This window comes from Schistocerca piceifrons, chromosome X (genome assembly GCF_021461385.2).
Source record: "Schistocerca piceifrons isolate TAMUIC-IGC-003096 chromosome X, iqSchPice1.1, whole genome shotgun sequence".
Lineage (NCBI taxonomy): Eukaryota > Metazoa > Arthropoda > Insecta > Orthoptera > Acrididae > Schistocerca > Schistocerca piceifrons.
Genome location: NC_060149.1, coordinates 364,221,467 through 364,238,189, shown reverse-complemented (window position 1 = coordinate 364,238,189; position 16,723 = coordinate 364,221,467). Strand labels below are relative to the sequence as shown.

Sequence of the window (16,723 nt, the reverse complement as noted above, 5' to 3'; positions counted from 1 at the left end):
AAAAGTGCGCAAGTCAGTTAATTTTTCCGGTCATGTAATTGTGAACATTGTTAAATACTGGAATTTTTTGACCTACCTAATGTGACAATTAAGTGTAAGAGGCCTGGTCACATGAATATTGTGTGTGCGAGTAATAACTAATAAATCTTACTGTGGTTGACATAAATGTTGAACAATGAATATGATCTTGACTTTTGATTTTGGAAAACTTAACCGAGGACCCTGGCTTCTTAATTTCAGTGTGATTTAGATGAGATGGACGCAGCTACCAGGAAGACAATATTGAATAAGCAAAGCAAGGTAGGTTGAAAACACTGCGCACTATCTACTGGGTGAGGAAATGTTTCAATACCGGTACATCCGGTTGTGACGTGAACTAGTAAGAGGCACTAATACGAGGAAACAGCCCGGCACATTACAAGTGTGTGTGAAATTTTGCTTCCTGCTTAAAAAAAAAACTGCAACGGAGACACACCAAATGCTTCAGGAAGCTTTCCAGGAGGACGCTATGAGCCGCACACAGGTTTTCGAGTGGTTTGGGCGCTTTAAACGTGGTGAGATGTGTGTTAAAGACCAAGCTCATTCTGGACGCCCTCCAACATCGCGAAATGAGAACATTGAGAAGGTCCGCCAAAAGATCAATGAGGATCGTCACCAAACGATCGACCAAATTGCAGCGGAGACAGGAATCAATTGGAGCTCGTGCCAGCAGATTTTGAGTGAGGATTTGCACATGAGACGTGTTGCTGCTAAATTTGTTCCGCACCTTCTCACACAGGAGCAAAAACCATCCACATGAATGTGTGTCAGGAGTTGAAAACAGAGATTGCACGTGATCCAAACTTCTTGAACAAAGTCATTACAGGGGATGACAGTTGGTGTTACGGGTATGACCCAGAGACCAAGCAAGCGTCAAGCCAGTGGAGGACTCCCAACTCTTCCAGACCAAACAAAGCAAGGCAAGTTAGGTCAAATGTGAAGACAATAATCATTGTCTTTTTAGATGTTCGTGGAATTGTGCATAGGGAATTCGTACCCCCTGGCTACACTGTTAAGGAGCACTTTAACTTTGATATTTTAAGGCGTCTGCGAGAGGATGTGAGGAGGAAACAACCGGAACTTTGGCAATCAGGTGACTGGTTTCTGCATCACGACAATGCTCCCGCACACACGGCCTTACGAGTGACCCACTATTTGGCATCTCAGAGGTGGTCTGTTGTTCCCCACGCTCCGTATTTGCCAGACCTAGTCACATGTGACTTTTTCCTATTCCCACGAATGAAAAAAACACTAAAAGGGGAGCGTTATGACGATGTGGAGGTGGTAAAAACAGCTTCGCAAAGGGCACTGGACAATACCAAACTCGAAGAGTTCCAAACATGCTTCCAACAGTGGGAAAAGAGACTTGAAAAGTGCATCGCATGTAATGGAGAGTATTTTGAAGGTGACTGAAGTAATTTTGTAAAAAGGTTCATCAATAAATTTTTAATGACAACAAACCGGTTTCTTTTGGGTCCGCCCTCGTATGTGAGATTTTTACCAGAACTTTGTTTAGTAGTGGCAAACCCACACTTTCCTACATTGGGCTATGGTTTGGTAGAGATACATAACTCAGTGTGGCAAACAATGCACAAAAGTCAGGTAGGTTACAGGTTGAGAAGCTATGGAGGCTAACTACACTGCTAAGTCATAGATGGACCCCGCCATGCACCCCTGTAATGCTATCACTTAATGACCAGTCCAGGTGGTGGTATGTAGGAATTGTCATTCATCACTTCTCCTGTTGGGACACCGATGTTTGTTAGTATTTTGTTTTTAGCGCATCTGGAGGACTAGGGTGCTCTCCTTCAGTGAGCAAGTCGTGATAAATGTTACAAGCTACACACTGCGAAAACTAAACATGCAGGTATCTGCTGAACCACCAGAGAACATTTCTGATGGCTCTTAAGAAGGACACCGAGCATATGTTTGATAGACCTGGAAAAGACATTTGATAATCTAACTTGGGATAAACTGGCAAGTATGAGGGGGAAAAAAGAGTGAACAGGAAAACTACACTTACGGACTCAAACTATTTAAATGCGAGAGTGTCGCAAAATTAGAGGAGAAAGGACTAACTGGACAGAAATAGCAAAAGGAGTACGACTAGGGTGCTGTCCATCTTTATACTTTTTCAATCTGTGGTTGGAAAACAAGATTGACAGCTGCCCACTAGATGACCAGGTAGTAAAAAGTGGACAGATAATAACAGTGTGATGTGCAATAATGATGATACCTTCAGCTGTATGCATTAGTTTTTATTTGCAACCAGTTTTGGCCACGACCTTCTGGCTTCTTTACAACTCATGGTGATCACATTATCAATGACAAAATACAAACATACTTATTATGAAAGGTCCAGAATCATCAGTATCTGCAAAACTTACGTTTGTTGTATACACCACAGATGAAAGTTCCCCAAAAGCCAATGGTTCTGGGCCTTTTATTGGAAGTATAATGGTGTTTTCCTGTTGAAAACGTTACCACCATGAGTTGTAGAGGAGCTTAAAGGTGGTAGATTGTATCACCAAAGCAGGCTGCAAATAAAAACTAACACACAAAGCTGAAGGTATCATTGCTGTACATAAACAGTCAAGGGCTGCTAAAATACCTCATCAGAAAATGGATGTATGGAAAATTGGTGTTTGAGGTTTGCAGATGTGTTCCTTCTAACAACAGACAAAAAAGAATTACAGTATAAAATGGACGCCACTGAAGCTAAGGGATAAAGTTATAGCATGCAAATCACTACAAAGAAAATGAAAGTAATGACACTCGCAGGAAAGAAATGGGTAAATGTAACACTGAATAGAGAAGTAATGGAACATGCCCAAAGCATTAAATTAAATACCTAGAAAACAGGATAGAAAGTGACCGACCAGTACAGAAATTAAAACCACGATATCAGTTACGTAAGAGGCTTTTAGCAAGAGGAGAATTTCCTCCAGCAACATGGACAAAGATTTGAGTAAAATGTTTCGTAGGGAGTTTCCTCCTGTGTGGTGCCAAAAAGGTGGACAATGACAAACAAAGATACAGCAAGGCTTGAAATATGGGAATGGTGGAGGATGAGAAGAATAAGTTAGATGGATAAAGTGAAACATGAGGCGGCACTGAGCAGAGTGTGAGAGCACAGAATTTTTTTTAAAGAAAAAAAAAAGAAAGAAAGGAAAAGAAGTTGTATTTGATATATATTAACAAAGGACCGCAGGTTAAAGGGGTACAAGGAAAGGAACAAGGGGTGAGGGAGATAGAAATTTCAGATCCTTAATCATGTGCTGGAATACAGCACATACAGTAACATTAAGAAAGAACCAATGGACAACTGGAAATGGAGATGCAAAAGACATTTCTGAACATGCTGTAGGAGAATTATCTAAACAATATTTAAAGGCTCTTTTCATGTAAGTGGTTACTTTACAAACAGTAATCACATAAATGTGAAATAATATGGGTTTATAGGAAAATAAACAATTTTATAAAGACAGATAGATTTTATTACATACAATTCCAAAATGTCCAATGCTGCCTATGAAAATAAAATAACATCAATTATCAGAAACTGTATAAAAACAGTAACAAATATTAAATATCAAAATAATCACTTCTACAAATGTTTACAACAAAACAGTAACTTCATATGTGAGGTAAATGAAAACACCAACCACATTACTACAGGCAAGCCATTATTATACTCGAGATTATATGTTAGAAAGTTAATCAACAGAAATCCTCATGCTATACACAGAGGTACAGAATCAGTTGCTCTAGTTCTGTACTATTTTGTTAAAATAACTTTGTGATTGACAAATGAGTAAGATGAAGTGTGGCATGTGTGCCATCAAAAATTACTGCTCTTTGGCAGACAGTGCATACAACCTATTGGTGACCAGCACTTTACAGTTGCTTATGATATGGACACAGAAGGAAAATGTCTTTTGAAAAGAACGATCCCAAAATTAACAATGATATATGTAAATAATGGAAAACCTAAATCTTTAGGGCCAGACTGGGATTGGGCCCTTGTACATCATCATCCCTCTCCTAAATGCTCAGGTGCCATATTAGTCATTGTACTACTTCACTCAATTTACTAGTTATACTATACCAAGATGTGAATTTGAGAGCTGGTGGCACCAGTATGTGCATTTTACACACATACATCAATCACAAAATTATTTATCACTCAATACACATTATAAATGTATTTTTAGCTGTTGTGTTACATTTCATGGATGTTATTTCTAACTGTCTAATTCAAAGTCACTATGTTCAATATGTGTAGTTTTGAGACTTTTTAATGAACCATGTATTATGTTTCCCATAAGAATTAAATTTTGTATTAAAACGTAAAATAGTTACACTAATTATATTGTGCCATTTTACTGAGAGCTGAAAGTAACACTTGCTGTCTGTTAATCATACGATTTTTCTTGGTGAAGGATGAGCTGATGTAAGTACAGTTGTCTGACAAGGAATGTTTCCACATTTTGTGGCAACAATACTCCCACTGTCTACATGTAAAAGCTAAGTACAAATTTTCCCATATTCCAGTCTATGATAATCATGAAAATTAATTTATCATTTTCTCTCTAATAATTTACATTTACACTGCAGAGAATTAATCATATACATGTTTATACTGCATATGATATGAACTTTTACTGTAGCTAATTCTGCCCACAAAAAAGTACTGAAAATCCTTGTTCATATACCTGAACTTTAAGGCTACTCATAGTTTTCATGGAAGTACAACAAACAACCTGTGGTGAAGGGAGAATGTTACTGTTTTGTAACATGGCTTGCGCTAATATTTAAAAACTTACATAATGAGCAACAAACTCTTAAGATAGCTACATATTAAACCCTGTTAACTCATCTACAGGATAAATGGTAGGAGAAAGTATAAGAAAGAATATCTTTCCCAACAGTTTGAGGAAATTACTGAAGTGTTTAAAAATGAATTACATATCTTGATTCACTAACACATTTAAAAAAAAGGTCAATATACAGAATAAAAGTAGTGCTACCACACAATGAAGTGAATTTGTGTGTGTGTGTGTGTGTGTGTGTGTGTGTGTGTGTGTGTGTGTTTACATGGCTTATTATAAACATTTGGCAAAACAACAACACAACAATAAAAAAGATGGAATGTATATCATTCAATACAGCAAAAAATGAAAATAGCAGCAACAACAATAATAATAAATGCACACAAACACAATTCCATACAGCTGTGAATGTGAAACCCATTTCTTACATTAAGCTCAATTATTCGATCACAGTTAGCTGTTTACAAAATTATAGAAATATAAATACATATGCATAGTGTTTACCGTACTGAAAACTTAACTTCATTATTAAAACAGATCTTTTACAAGGTTTTCATATGATGAAAACAATGTGGCTAGAGTGCACACCACATAGTTTACTAACACTGCAACCTTTCTAGCATGGCTTTAACAAAAAGAAAATCCTCTTGGTCACAGCATTACTCTCATGCTCTTGAAACATTAGTCTCTGTATGCTATTACTTAAACAATGTGTGCGTTAGAGTCCCATACTGCTCTATTAAAATTTTACTCCTGTTTCACAGAACAGTGTGGATTTATAATAAGGATTGTCAATCATTTCCCCCCTCTAATTGCACACAATTTCTTTCCAGCTTCTTTCAGTTACAAAATCATCATTATTAATTATCAACAGACAAAAGTATGTTCATAAAGGAAACAAAATTTGAGAGATAAAATAATTTCAGTCATTCATTCATGAAAATGATATCATTGTAGTTACCTGAAAACCTAAAATCTATCATCTAATGGAAGAGCATCCTCTCACAGAAAGAATACTCCACATTTAGATAACTCTTTCTGCACGAATTTCTTGAAATATATTGATTTACGTATGTAAAAAACTTAAAACTGGAAGAGTAAATTTTTCCTTTATGTAATCAACAATGCAGGAACATATTTATGTGGCATGTGAACCATAAATATGCACAAAATTCCAGCTGCATTACTAATTACTGTAGGTAATGTAAAAACAGTTATACAAACGGGAATAAAATGGATATCTTTATGACTGTACCCTTTGGTAGTCATTATATACAATTGTAAATAATGAGCTGTTAAAGAATGGACTATTTTTTAAATTTTTTTGCATCAATGGTTCAGTCCCACACCTGGAGTCCTCTTTAGGAGCACTCTTCTTTACGTGACTGAACACGATCAAATTAAATGTTGCTTTATACATGGTGGTTTTACACCACCTTTATCTTAGTATAATTCTATATGGTAGTAAAGTGGTAGGCTGTTATTTTACACTCGTCCAACTCTGGTGTTGGCTACTGTTAAGATTAAGCTTGCCTGTAAAGCCTTTTGTATGTGCGTTAAGAGGAAGTAAATTAGAAAGTTGTCATTTTCTCTTCTGACAGGAAGATACTGGTGGTCTTGATTTTATTGGAATTTGCATCGTTAGTCAAACAGTTTGAGTCTAGTGGTCGCCATTCATGATATAATTCATCAACTCTCACAGACTTTTGTCAAACCAGTTTCACCCAGGTTACATTGTTCCTAGTATGGTCAAATCTATTGGCTTAAGCAGGATGGGGCAATAAAGTTATAGTTAACCACTCTGTACACTTTAAGGCCATTGGCACTAATAAATTAAGCAGGCTTGCCATCAATGGAATAAAGGAAAATGGTGTAACCAACACTAAAAAAATTTCTCATATGATGATTTGTAGGAAGCAATCTTGGTAGGGAAAAATGAGTTGTTTATACAGGACAGTCACGCATTCCCTCCCACAGACAAAACCTTGAGTAGTAGGGGTATCGTTACAGTTACTCCCAGCAGTACAGATGGTTATATAAAACAGGACTTGTAAAGAATTCATGAAGTGGCAGAAAGATCACCACCCTCAAGTATGAGCAAAGCAGATGTGGGAAATTATGCACAATTGTGAACACAGCTGAATACTAGGAGCAAACAACTGTGGTTGGGTCCAGTACACTACAAACTTAAAAGTGAGTTTACACTAATTGTTAAGGAACTTTAACATACTTGTCATGCTCAAGGCTGGCTACTTCAGTCAATAAGAGTTTGTTGGAGTTAATTCCTGTTACAGCTAGAATATATGGTGTTTCATGGGTACAAGAAACTGATCCAGTTAATAGGACAGATTTGCCAATTACACACTGGAAAGTTGCAAGAAGGTAAACAAAAGGTTTATCATCCAAAAGAGATAATTAGAGACTGAGCATCAGCTTGGATACATTCTTTCCAAAGGAACCATCCCCACATTTGTTTTAAGTCATTTATGGAAATCCTGGAACACCCAAATCTGAATGGCCAGATGGGGATTTCAATTGGTCCTCTGGAATGAGAGCTCGCTATATTAACCACTGCAGCATCCCACTTGGTTCTATCACACTGATCAGGTTAGCATCACTTGTACCATATGCCTTTTACTTTATACAACAACTATTCATTGACTAAGGACTTCCACTGTTGATAAACTTGAATTCTTAAATAAATTCCTATTCACCAACATACAAATTTTACAAACCAAGATCACTGGAAAAAATTATCTTAGATATGTGACTAACTGTAAATAATTTATTTTATGTAATGAGAATTTTTATTGCCAGTCAATGTCACTATAGATACACTGTTAGCTTAACAGTTATCTTTTTAGGTGGAATTTTAGAATGTCGTTTCAAAGGGAGGACAGCCAAAATTGACCTCATGGCTTTATTAAGTAACTTCACAGATGTCCTATAGACACCTGAGAACAGTAGATGCCAAAATCACAATTTCCGTGAACAGTATCCATCCATAACTGAATCAACTTTTGAAATGCAGCGGGGGGAGGGGGTGTGTGTTTAACGGTGGCGACACACAAATGGTCTCTGGATCTTAGGTCTGTTATTTTACAGAAAACCCAATGAGGGATTTGTACACAAAGTTACAAGACCATAAACATTCATGTTACTTATGCCACTGTATCTAAAGTACGCACAGCTGCTTGAATATTCAAGACTTTCAGGAGCAACAGTATGGACAGCATAGAAAACTGCCCCCCCCCCTCCCCCCCACCACACACACACACACACACACACACACACACACACACACACACAGACAGACAGACAGACAGAGAGAGAGAGAGAGAGAGAGAGAGAGAGAGAGAGAGAGAGAGATGAGATCCAGGTAGTTCTTAATTAATGGAAATAAGAATATTTGGGATCAGCAGTGTTTTCTTCAAATCCTATCCAACTGTTGCACTCAAACAATACTTTACTGGCATACAGGATTGACCATTGGTGAACGCTGTTGTGCATCCCGGACAATGCCCATGTACCAATTGATTTCAGTTTCTACTAAACACTTCATTTAAGTGTTCATTACATCTATGTGTGTATTTACACTTTTAGATGCTCAGCATGATTGGCAAATTAAAAGTGTGATTTACCTTGTCACTGCCATGTCTGAGGGATAGGCACAGCTTATTCCTCCTGTATTATTCCACATCCTGCAGTAGTCTGAGGCAGAGTTTCCTTATTTTATCCCCTGCAACTACCCTTAATTCTTAAAAAAATATCAACAATACAGTTTCAGAGCTGCTTGAAATTATGTGGAGCACTTGAAAAAATGCGTATCCAAAATTTTTTTTAACTCTTATAATACCTCATTACAATGGCTTAATGTTGAATAACATGAATATTTTATGCAATCAGTGTAACTGAAAAACTATAACAAGAAGCAACTGGTATTTCATGAATGCAGTTAGTCTTAATAGTGAAATAACCTGTTGAGCAAATATGTAAGACAAATGCGTGTACTGGCATTCACACTTATCAAACTAAATAATGAAAGCCATTTCCAAGTTGATGTTAATACACACATGACACTAGTTATGGCCACTGTTTCAAATCAAGTGTGTGTACTTAAGTTTAAGAACAGTATCATAAAATCATGAAAAATATGTTTAAACAACTTTCAGCTAAATAACCAACCAAAGAAAATTATGCTACGTGCGATTTAGTTTTATCTGATTTTCTTATAGTAAGTGCAAACCACCTCCAAGCAAAATTCAGATAGGTTGAAGTTAAGCAGCAATTGAGTTCATTTTTTAATGATGCACCATTCTAAGACATAATTAGGAAGCACCACCAATACTAAAGCAATCCACATGCTCTGTGGCATAAAAAATATTCAGAAACTTTAAGATTCTTTCAACAGTTTTAATGACACGAATGACACTGCAAATGCTACATAAAATATACACTGTTCATTCGCGTGTGCGCCCCCCCCCCCCCCCCCCCCCCCCCCACACACACACACACACACACACACACACACACACACACACACACACACACACACAGAGAGAGAGAGAGAGAGAGAGAGAGAGAGAGAGAGAGAGAGAGAGAGAGAGAGAGAGAGAATGGCCACACTGATCACAGATTCCAATATTTGGAAGACAAATGGACATTCAATGTAACAACCTGTTAATGCGTGTTGCATAGCACATTAAGTGCCCAATAAAATTTTTACTCGATGTACAGAACTCAAAATTTTTGGTTTGCAAGTGATACTCATGTATTCTCATAGAAAAATATTGTTCAATATTCATTCAAACAATACATTTTTGTTGATGACTATCACTTGTGAACCACAAATAAATAGATCTCTGATGCACTTTTGAACTGACGAACTGACATTTCTTGTATAATAAAATATAAAAGCTATCACTAATAAAAACACTCAAAGTAACAAAGTAGGTAAGTACACTAAACACAGTTTAACAGCAATAAATTGACTAGTAATGTACTTTAAGGGCAAAATTTATTATTTACAAACAAGACTCTGTAGCATTTAACAGTATTACATAATGTAAAATCCAAGTTTGATACAATTCATCTTGAGGCTGTGTCCAGTTTGTGTTCTTACTAGATTTTTTTTAACTTAAAAAACCTAATACAAAAGATACCCTCTTGTGTAATTACCAACACATATCACAGTTCCCTTTAGAAACAAAACATTTTTGATTCTCCAAGTGACCAACATAGTATTATCTTACAAACACTAAAGATGTTATAGAGCAGTAAAGCAGTAGTACAATTCACCAACACGGCATTTGGAATCTGTGTGACATTTACAAGGCCACAGGTATTTTAAAGAAAGAAGATTTTAATTCACTCCCATTGGAATTAAAACTCTGTCAAGGAGACAAATGAGATTTCAAGGCAGAAGGTTCCTAAAAAATACACTAAGATGATTTACCAAAAATAAACAATGAACCTTTTCTGCAATACAGTGTAATATATACATTGTTGGAACTGAAAAATTCAGTCCCATGCCACACACTATTTTCTCCCTTCAAGAGCACATCCTATAAGGTTATTTGTATGGATTTGCTTTTGATTAATATACCATGCTTATCTTTCTAGTTTTGATTTGGCAGTGCTATATATGAAATGTAAAACCTATCACTACTGTATGCCCAAGTACGTTGTCAAAGTAATACCAATAGCTGTGGTTTCTTTAACAAATGTCTTTCAGCCTTTGATAGAGCAAAATATCTGCACTACTTTTTCCATTTTTATGCAAGATATTTGTTGTATGCACTCTCCCTTTGTATAAAAAGCCATCACACAAATTAACATAGAAGCCTGATTGCAGTTAACACCATGAACACAGGCAATAGTGGCACCATATTAACATATGCAATCGATAGAATTTTTTTTTTTTTTACAAAAATGGTCACTTCTGTCATACTGAATGCCTTAATTTTATTACTACTGAGGTCATACAATTAATTGCAGAGTTGACATCGAAGTTTTGTGCCTTTTGGAATATAAATACAGGGACAAAATGTGAATAAAAACAAGCAATGTACTTCAATCTAATTTAATATGAGAAATAAATATGCATCATCTTCTTCTATATCTTATTTCAACAATTAGAGAGAGGGGTGTGTGTGTGTGTGTGTGTGTGTGTGTGTGTGTGTGTGTGTGTGTGTGTGTGTCCTGTTTCTATTAGTGCAGTATTTTCCACAACTATTTGAAGCTTATAGTTACTGCATTGTATATACAAATACTGAAGAACGCACAATCCAAAACACGGATTTAAAAAAAAAAAAAAAAAAAATAAAATAAAATAAAATAAAAAAAAGAATTGGTGTTACATTGTAAGTACCTATTAAAATCCATGACAGGAAATATGACAGCTCCACATGTTTCAGCACATGGGCAACCACTATAGTGTTACAGATATGGATTTAATAATTGACATAATGTGTATGTTCATACATAAAATAGAAAAAGTAAGTGATATTCCAGAAAACTTAATTAGGACCATATTGCAAGAACTCCCCCCCCCCCCCCCCATCCCCCCCCCCTTTGCGCAAAAATACTTGATTCCAAGGTCCTGTTTCTGAATGATAGGACACAAATATTTAGTACAGCATCAATAAAAAGAATTAACCCATAAATAATTCTGAGGTATTATTCTTATTAAGATATGTCCTTCAAATTTCTTCATGTAAGTACTTGAGAGAGAACACTGCCACTTGCCATAAAAGGATGCAAAAGTACAAAAAAATTCTATGACTCAATAATACTACAGTAAAACAAATAAATTATTGTTTAATAGCAACTGGCTGACTTTTTGACTGAACATAAAAAGCAGTCTATACTCTGAATAGAAGAAGGTATTATGTAGATTTGATTTGTGTGTTGCAGACTATTTTCCAATTACGCTGTAGCTGCCATATTTGGGCTGCTCTGCTTCATTTTGAACCAAGAAGTTTCCTTGTATAGGAACCACAAATCTGATGCCCAAAGGAAAAAATTCAGAAATCCAAGAATCTGTAAGACAACCAAAATTTCGAATCAGTTTATTATTATCAGATTTTCATATTTGTATGTATTACTCCTGTTTGATTTAACATATGATTTACAACATACATTTACTTCAATAAATTACTTTTCCACTGCACCAACACTTGTCTATAGTACAAAACCACTTTTCGCAACGTATCTGCAAATGTTGAAACAGCAGCTGAAATTAGCCTATCTGGCAGATGGAGTGTCACACAGAACAAACATTGCACAAACAGAAGTGTACTTACTATTTAACAACTTGTTAATACAGATGTAATCAATGACAAAATAACTGTTTAACTGAAATACTAAATCACTAGCTGAGTACCTGGTGGTTTACTCCAACCTTACCTTCTATTAGAGCCACCACCTCCCCTCCCACTCACCTGTCCACCACCACCTTCACCCTTCTCCCATTTACTGCCCCCCCCCCCCCCCCTCTACTTGTCAATCTCCTTCTCCTTCTCCTTCGCCTCTCTGAATCTCAATTTTATCACCACTATCCCAGTAGATGGTTGCCATTTTTTAAACCCATAATATTTTTTTTGCATGTAGTAAGTAGAATGTGTACCAAGTTAGACTGAAATCAATCCAGTAGTTTCGGAGAAGCTTTTTACCCACTGCTTTGGCCACTTACAATGTCACATAATTAACATATTTTTACACAGTTTATCTGTATACCTAGCGAATTTCACCCTACAGTGTCATTTTCATGCAGCTCAGTGTTTATGACAACACATCTTCAGAACTGTGTGTTGTACGACGACAATTTTGCACATACATTCAGTGATTTATGTGAATACTGGATGCAGAAAGTTTAACAAACACAGTTAATAGCAAAGAAGTAATATATTAAAATGTAATGCCTGATGTGGCAGTTTTACTGCAACAATGAAACAAACCTGCCAAATTTAAACAGATGCAAAATCCCCAAGATTGGCGATCTTTTACAGAAGTTCGCAATTTAGTGTGGACTTCAATGCCAGATGCTTATAACAGTTTCCACAATGACACTGTCTCGAAACCTGGCAGAAAATCCAAAGATATCCTGGTCGTATGTGAAGTATGTTAGCAGCAAGAAATAATCAATGCCTTCTCTGTGTGATAGCAATGGAGATACTATCGAAGACAGTGCTGCCAAAGCAGAGTTACTAAACACAACCTTGAGAAATGCCTTCACAAAAGAAGACAAAGTAAATATTCCAGAATTCGAATCAAGAACATCTGCCAACACGAGTAACGTAGAAGTAAATATCCTTGGAGAAGTGAAGCAACTTAAATCACTGAATAAAACCAAGTCTTCTAGGTCACACTGTATACCAATTACGTTTCTTTCAGAGTATGCTGATGCATTAGCTCCATACTTAATGATCATATACAAGCTTCGCTCGACGAAAGATCCGTAGCAATGTCACACATGTCAACACCAATATTCAAGAAAGGTAGTAGTAGTAATCCACTTAATAATAATATTATGGAATATCATCTATTATGAGACTGGATTTGTGATTTCCTGACAGAGAGGTCACAGTTCGTAGTAACTGATGGAAAGTTATCGAGTAAACAGAAGTGATTTCTGGCGTTCCCCAAGGTTGTTTGCAGATGACACTGTTTATCAACTAATAAAGTCATCAGAAGATCAAAACAAACTGCAAAATGATTTAGAAAAGATATCTGTATGGTGCAAAAACTAGCAGTTGACCCTAAATAACAAAAAGTGTGAGGTCATCCACCTGAGTGTTGAAAGGAATTCGTTCAACTTTGGTTACAGGATAACTCATTCAAATCCAAGGGTCATAAATTCAACGAAATATCAAGGAATTACAATCATGAACAACTTAAATTGGAAGGAACACACAGAAAATGTTGTGGGGAAGGCTAACCAAAGACTGTGTTTTATTGGCATGACACTTAGAAAATGTAACAGATCTACTAAGGAGACTGCCTACACTACACTTGTCTGTCCTCTTTTAGAATACTGCTCACAGTGTAGGATCCTTAACAGATAAGACTAACAGAGTACATAGAATAAGTTCAAAGATGAAATAGGGGAGAGAGTGTCACTGAAATGATACAGGATTTGGGTTGGACATCATTTAAAAAAGCATTTTTTGTTGTGGCGGAATCTGACAAAATTCGAATCACCAACTTTCTCCTCCGAATGCAAAAATATTTTGTTGACACTGACCTACATAGGGAAAAACAATCACAATAAAATACGGGAAATCAGAGCTCGTACGGAATGATATAGGTGTTCATTCTTTCTGCGCACTATACAAGATTTGAATAATAGAGAATTGTGAAGGTGGCTCGACAAACCCGCTGCCACGCACTTAAATGTGATTTGCAGAGTATCGATGTAGATGTAGAACAGTAAAAATGTAGTAAGCAATAAACACTCTTTCCTTTCATCAGTTACTGGGGGATGTAGGTGAGAAAAAGTTTTGTAAACGTTTGAAACCATACGTAAAGTTTGTTGCAAGTCAGTAAGTGCTCTCATTATCTAATACTGGATGAATAAAGTCTCAGTATCTGTGCCGTAGACTACACTTCATTTTCAATACCCACCCCTCCCCCCCTCCTTTCACACACTATGTGATCAAAAGTATCCAGGCACACCCAAAAACGTACGTTTTTCATAGTAAGTGCATTGTGCTGCCACCTTGCCACCTGCTGCCAGGTACTCCATATCAGCAACCTCAGTAGTCATTAGACATCATGAGAGAGCAGAATGGGGTGCTCCGCAGAACTCACGTATTTTGAACGTGCTCAGGTGATTGGGTGTCACTTGTGTCATATGTCTGTATGACAGATTTCCACACTCCTAAACATCCCTAGGTCCACTGATTCCGATGTGATAGTCAAGGGACATGTGCAGCACAAAAGCATACACGCCAACCTCGTCTGTTGGCTAACAGAAATGCCGACAGTTTAAGAGGGCAGTAACGTGTAATAGGCAGACATCTATCCAGACCATCACACAGGAATTCCAAAATGCATCAGGATCCACTGCAAGTACTATTCCAGTTATGCGGTAGGTGAGAAAACTTTGATTTCATGGTAGAGCGGCTGTTCGTAAGCCACAAATCACACCGGTAAATGCCAAACACCACCTCACTTCGTGTACGACTGAACAGTGAAAAAACATTGTGTGGTGTGACAAGTCATGGTACACAATGTGGCGATCTATTGGCAGGGTGTGGGTATTGTGAAGGCCCAGTGAATGTCACCTGCCAGATGTGTAGTGCCAACAGTGAAATTCGGAGGCGGTGGTGTTATGGTGTGGTTGTGTCTTTCGTGTGTGTGTGTGTGTGTGTGTGTGTGTGTGTGTGTGTGTGTGTGTGTGTGTGTGTGTGTGTGGGGGGGGGGGGGGGTGGGGGGTGCGGCTTGCACCCCTTGTTATTTTGCATGGCACTATCACACCACAGGCCTACATTGATGTTCTAAGCACCTTCTTGCTTCCCACTGCTGAAGAGCACTTCAGGTTTGGTAATTGCATCTTTCAACACAATCGAGCACCTGTTCATAATGCACGGCCTGTATAGGAGTGTTTACATGACAGTAACATCCATGTAATGGACTGGCCTGCACAGAGTACTGACCTGACTCTTATAGAACACCTGTGTGATGTTTTGGAACGCCGACTACGTGCCAGGCCTCACCGACTCACATCAGTACCTATACTCAGCGCAGCACTCTGAAGAATGGGCAGCAATTCCCAAGAAACTTCCAGCACCTGACTGAACGTATGCCCGCGAGAGTGGAAGCTGCCATCAAAGCTAAGGATGGGCCAACACCATATTGAATTCCGGCATTACAGAAGGAGGGCACCACAAACTTTTAAGTCACTTACAGCCAGGTGACAAGATACTTAAATCAAATAGTGTAGGCAGGTGGTTTGTACTCCTGAAGTGATTCTTTCCTGACAGTATGCGATGTGCATACCAAATTTGGTTGAAGTTAATCCAGGGGTTTAACAGAAGGTGTGAAAAACACCAGGGGATAAGAACTGCATAGGAAACTACCATATTTTATTAATAACCAAACCAGAATGTTTAGTCCACCCATACCTGTTCACATGTTTAGTGTCTAGGACTTTTCTATCTTATGGATCCATTAGTAGAGCCTATCTAGCATCTGACAAATGAACTGCAAAAGCCACAAACATTCGTATCACAAATAAAGAACAGAAATGAAATAGATCTTCAATACTAATGTTATGTCTAGGGATTAAAGTAAATTTATTCAGAATATAGTAATGTGGGGTACTAGCCTTCTTGCACCCAATTAATTGACAGACATAGGAATCCTTACTCCACTCCTTGGTTTGGACCTTAATTCCCTCAACCCGTAAAACGTCAAGGCTCACTGTTGCAAAGATTCAAATGGCTTTTTTAACCAAGGATAGTTGAACGTATGTTTCTACAGTGGTCAGTTAATGGAAAGTGATGGAGGCAGTTTTGAATCAGACAGGATCTTATGTGATAAGTACACAATGATAAGAAGCTGTTACGTGGACAGAGGGGACTCTTCAGCCTCTACAACCACGCTAACAGTTGGGCTTGTGGGGTGAACTCTGTCTGGCAGATGACTGCAGATAGTGAAGTGGTCACTTCCATGCAAGTCATGGTCCACTTCCCACTGAGCGATACCTCCAAGGACAAATGAACACAAGTAGTGTATGGGTATAGGCGAACCAGTAGCAATGCTGTAGTGTTAATTACTCCACCCTGTTCCACTCCTCAGGCAGATGGTGGAAGATCTTGGTAGAGCAGTAAATATGTTTAAATTTATTA

At 37.5% G+C, this 16,723-nt stretch overlaps 1 protein-coding gene across 3 annotated transcripts in view; it reads right to left on the bottom strand.

Moving 5' to 3' along the window:
• Nucleotides 1-11,444: 11,444 nt before the first annotated feature.
• LOC124721840 (synaptoporin-like) overlaps nucleotides 11,445-16,723 on the bottom strand; it is a 107,100-nt gene continuing 101,821 nt past the window's right edge. For all 3 annotated transcript variants that reach the window (XM_047246969.1, XM_047246970.1, XM_047246968.1), the window contains one exon: nucleotides 11,445-11,912. In XM_047246969.1, the coding sequence (XP_047102925.1) occupies nucleotides 11,799-11,912 (114 nt within the window). In that variant the 3' untranslated portion in view covers nucleotides 11,445-11,798. The remainder of the gene's footprint in view (nucleotides 11,913-16,723) is intronic.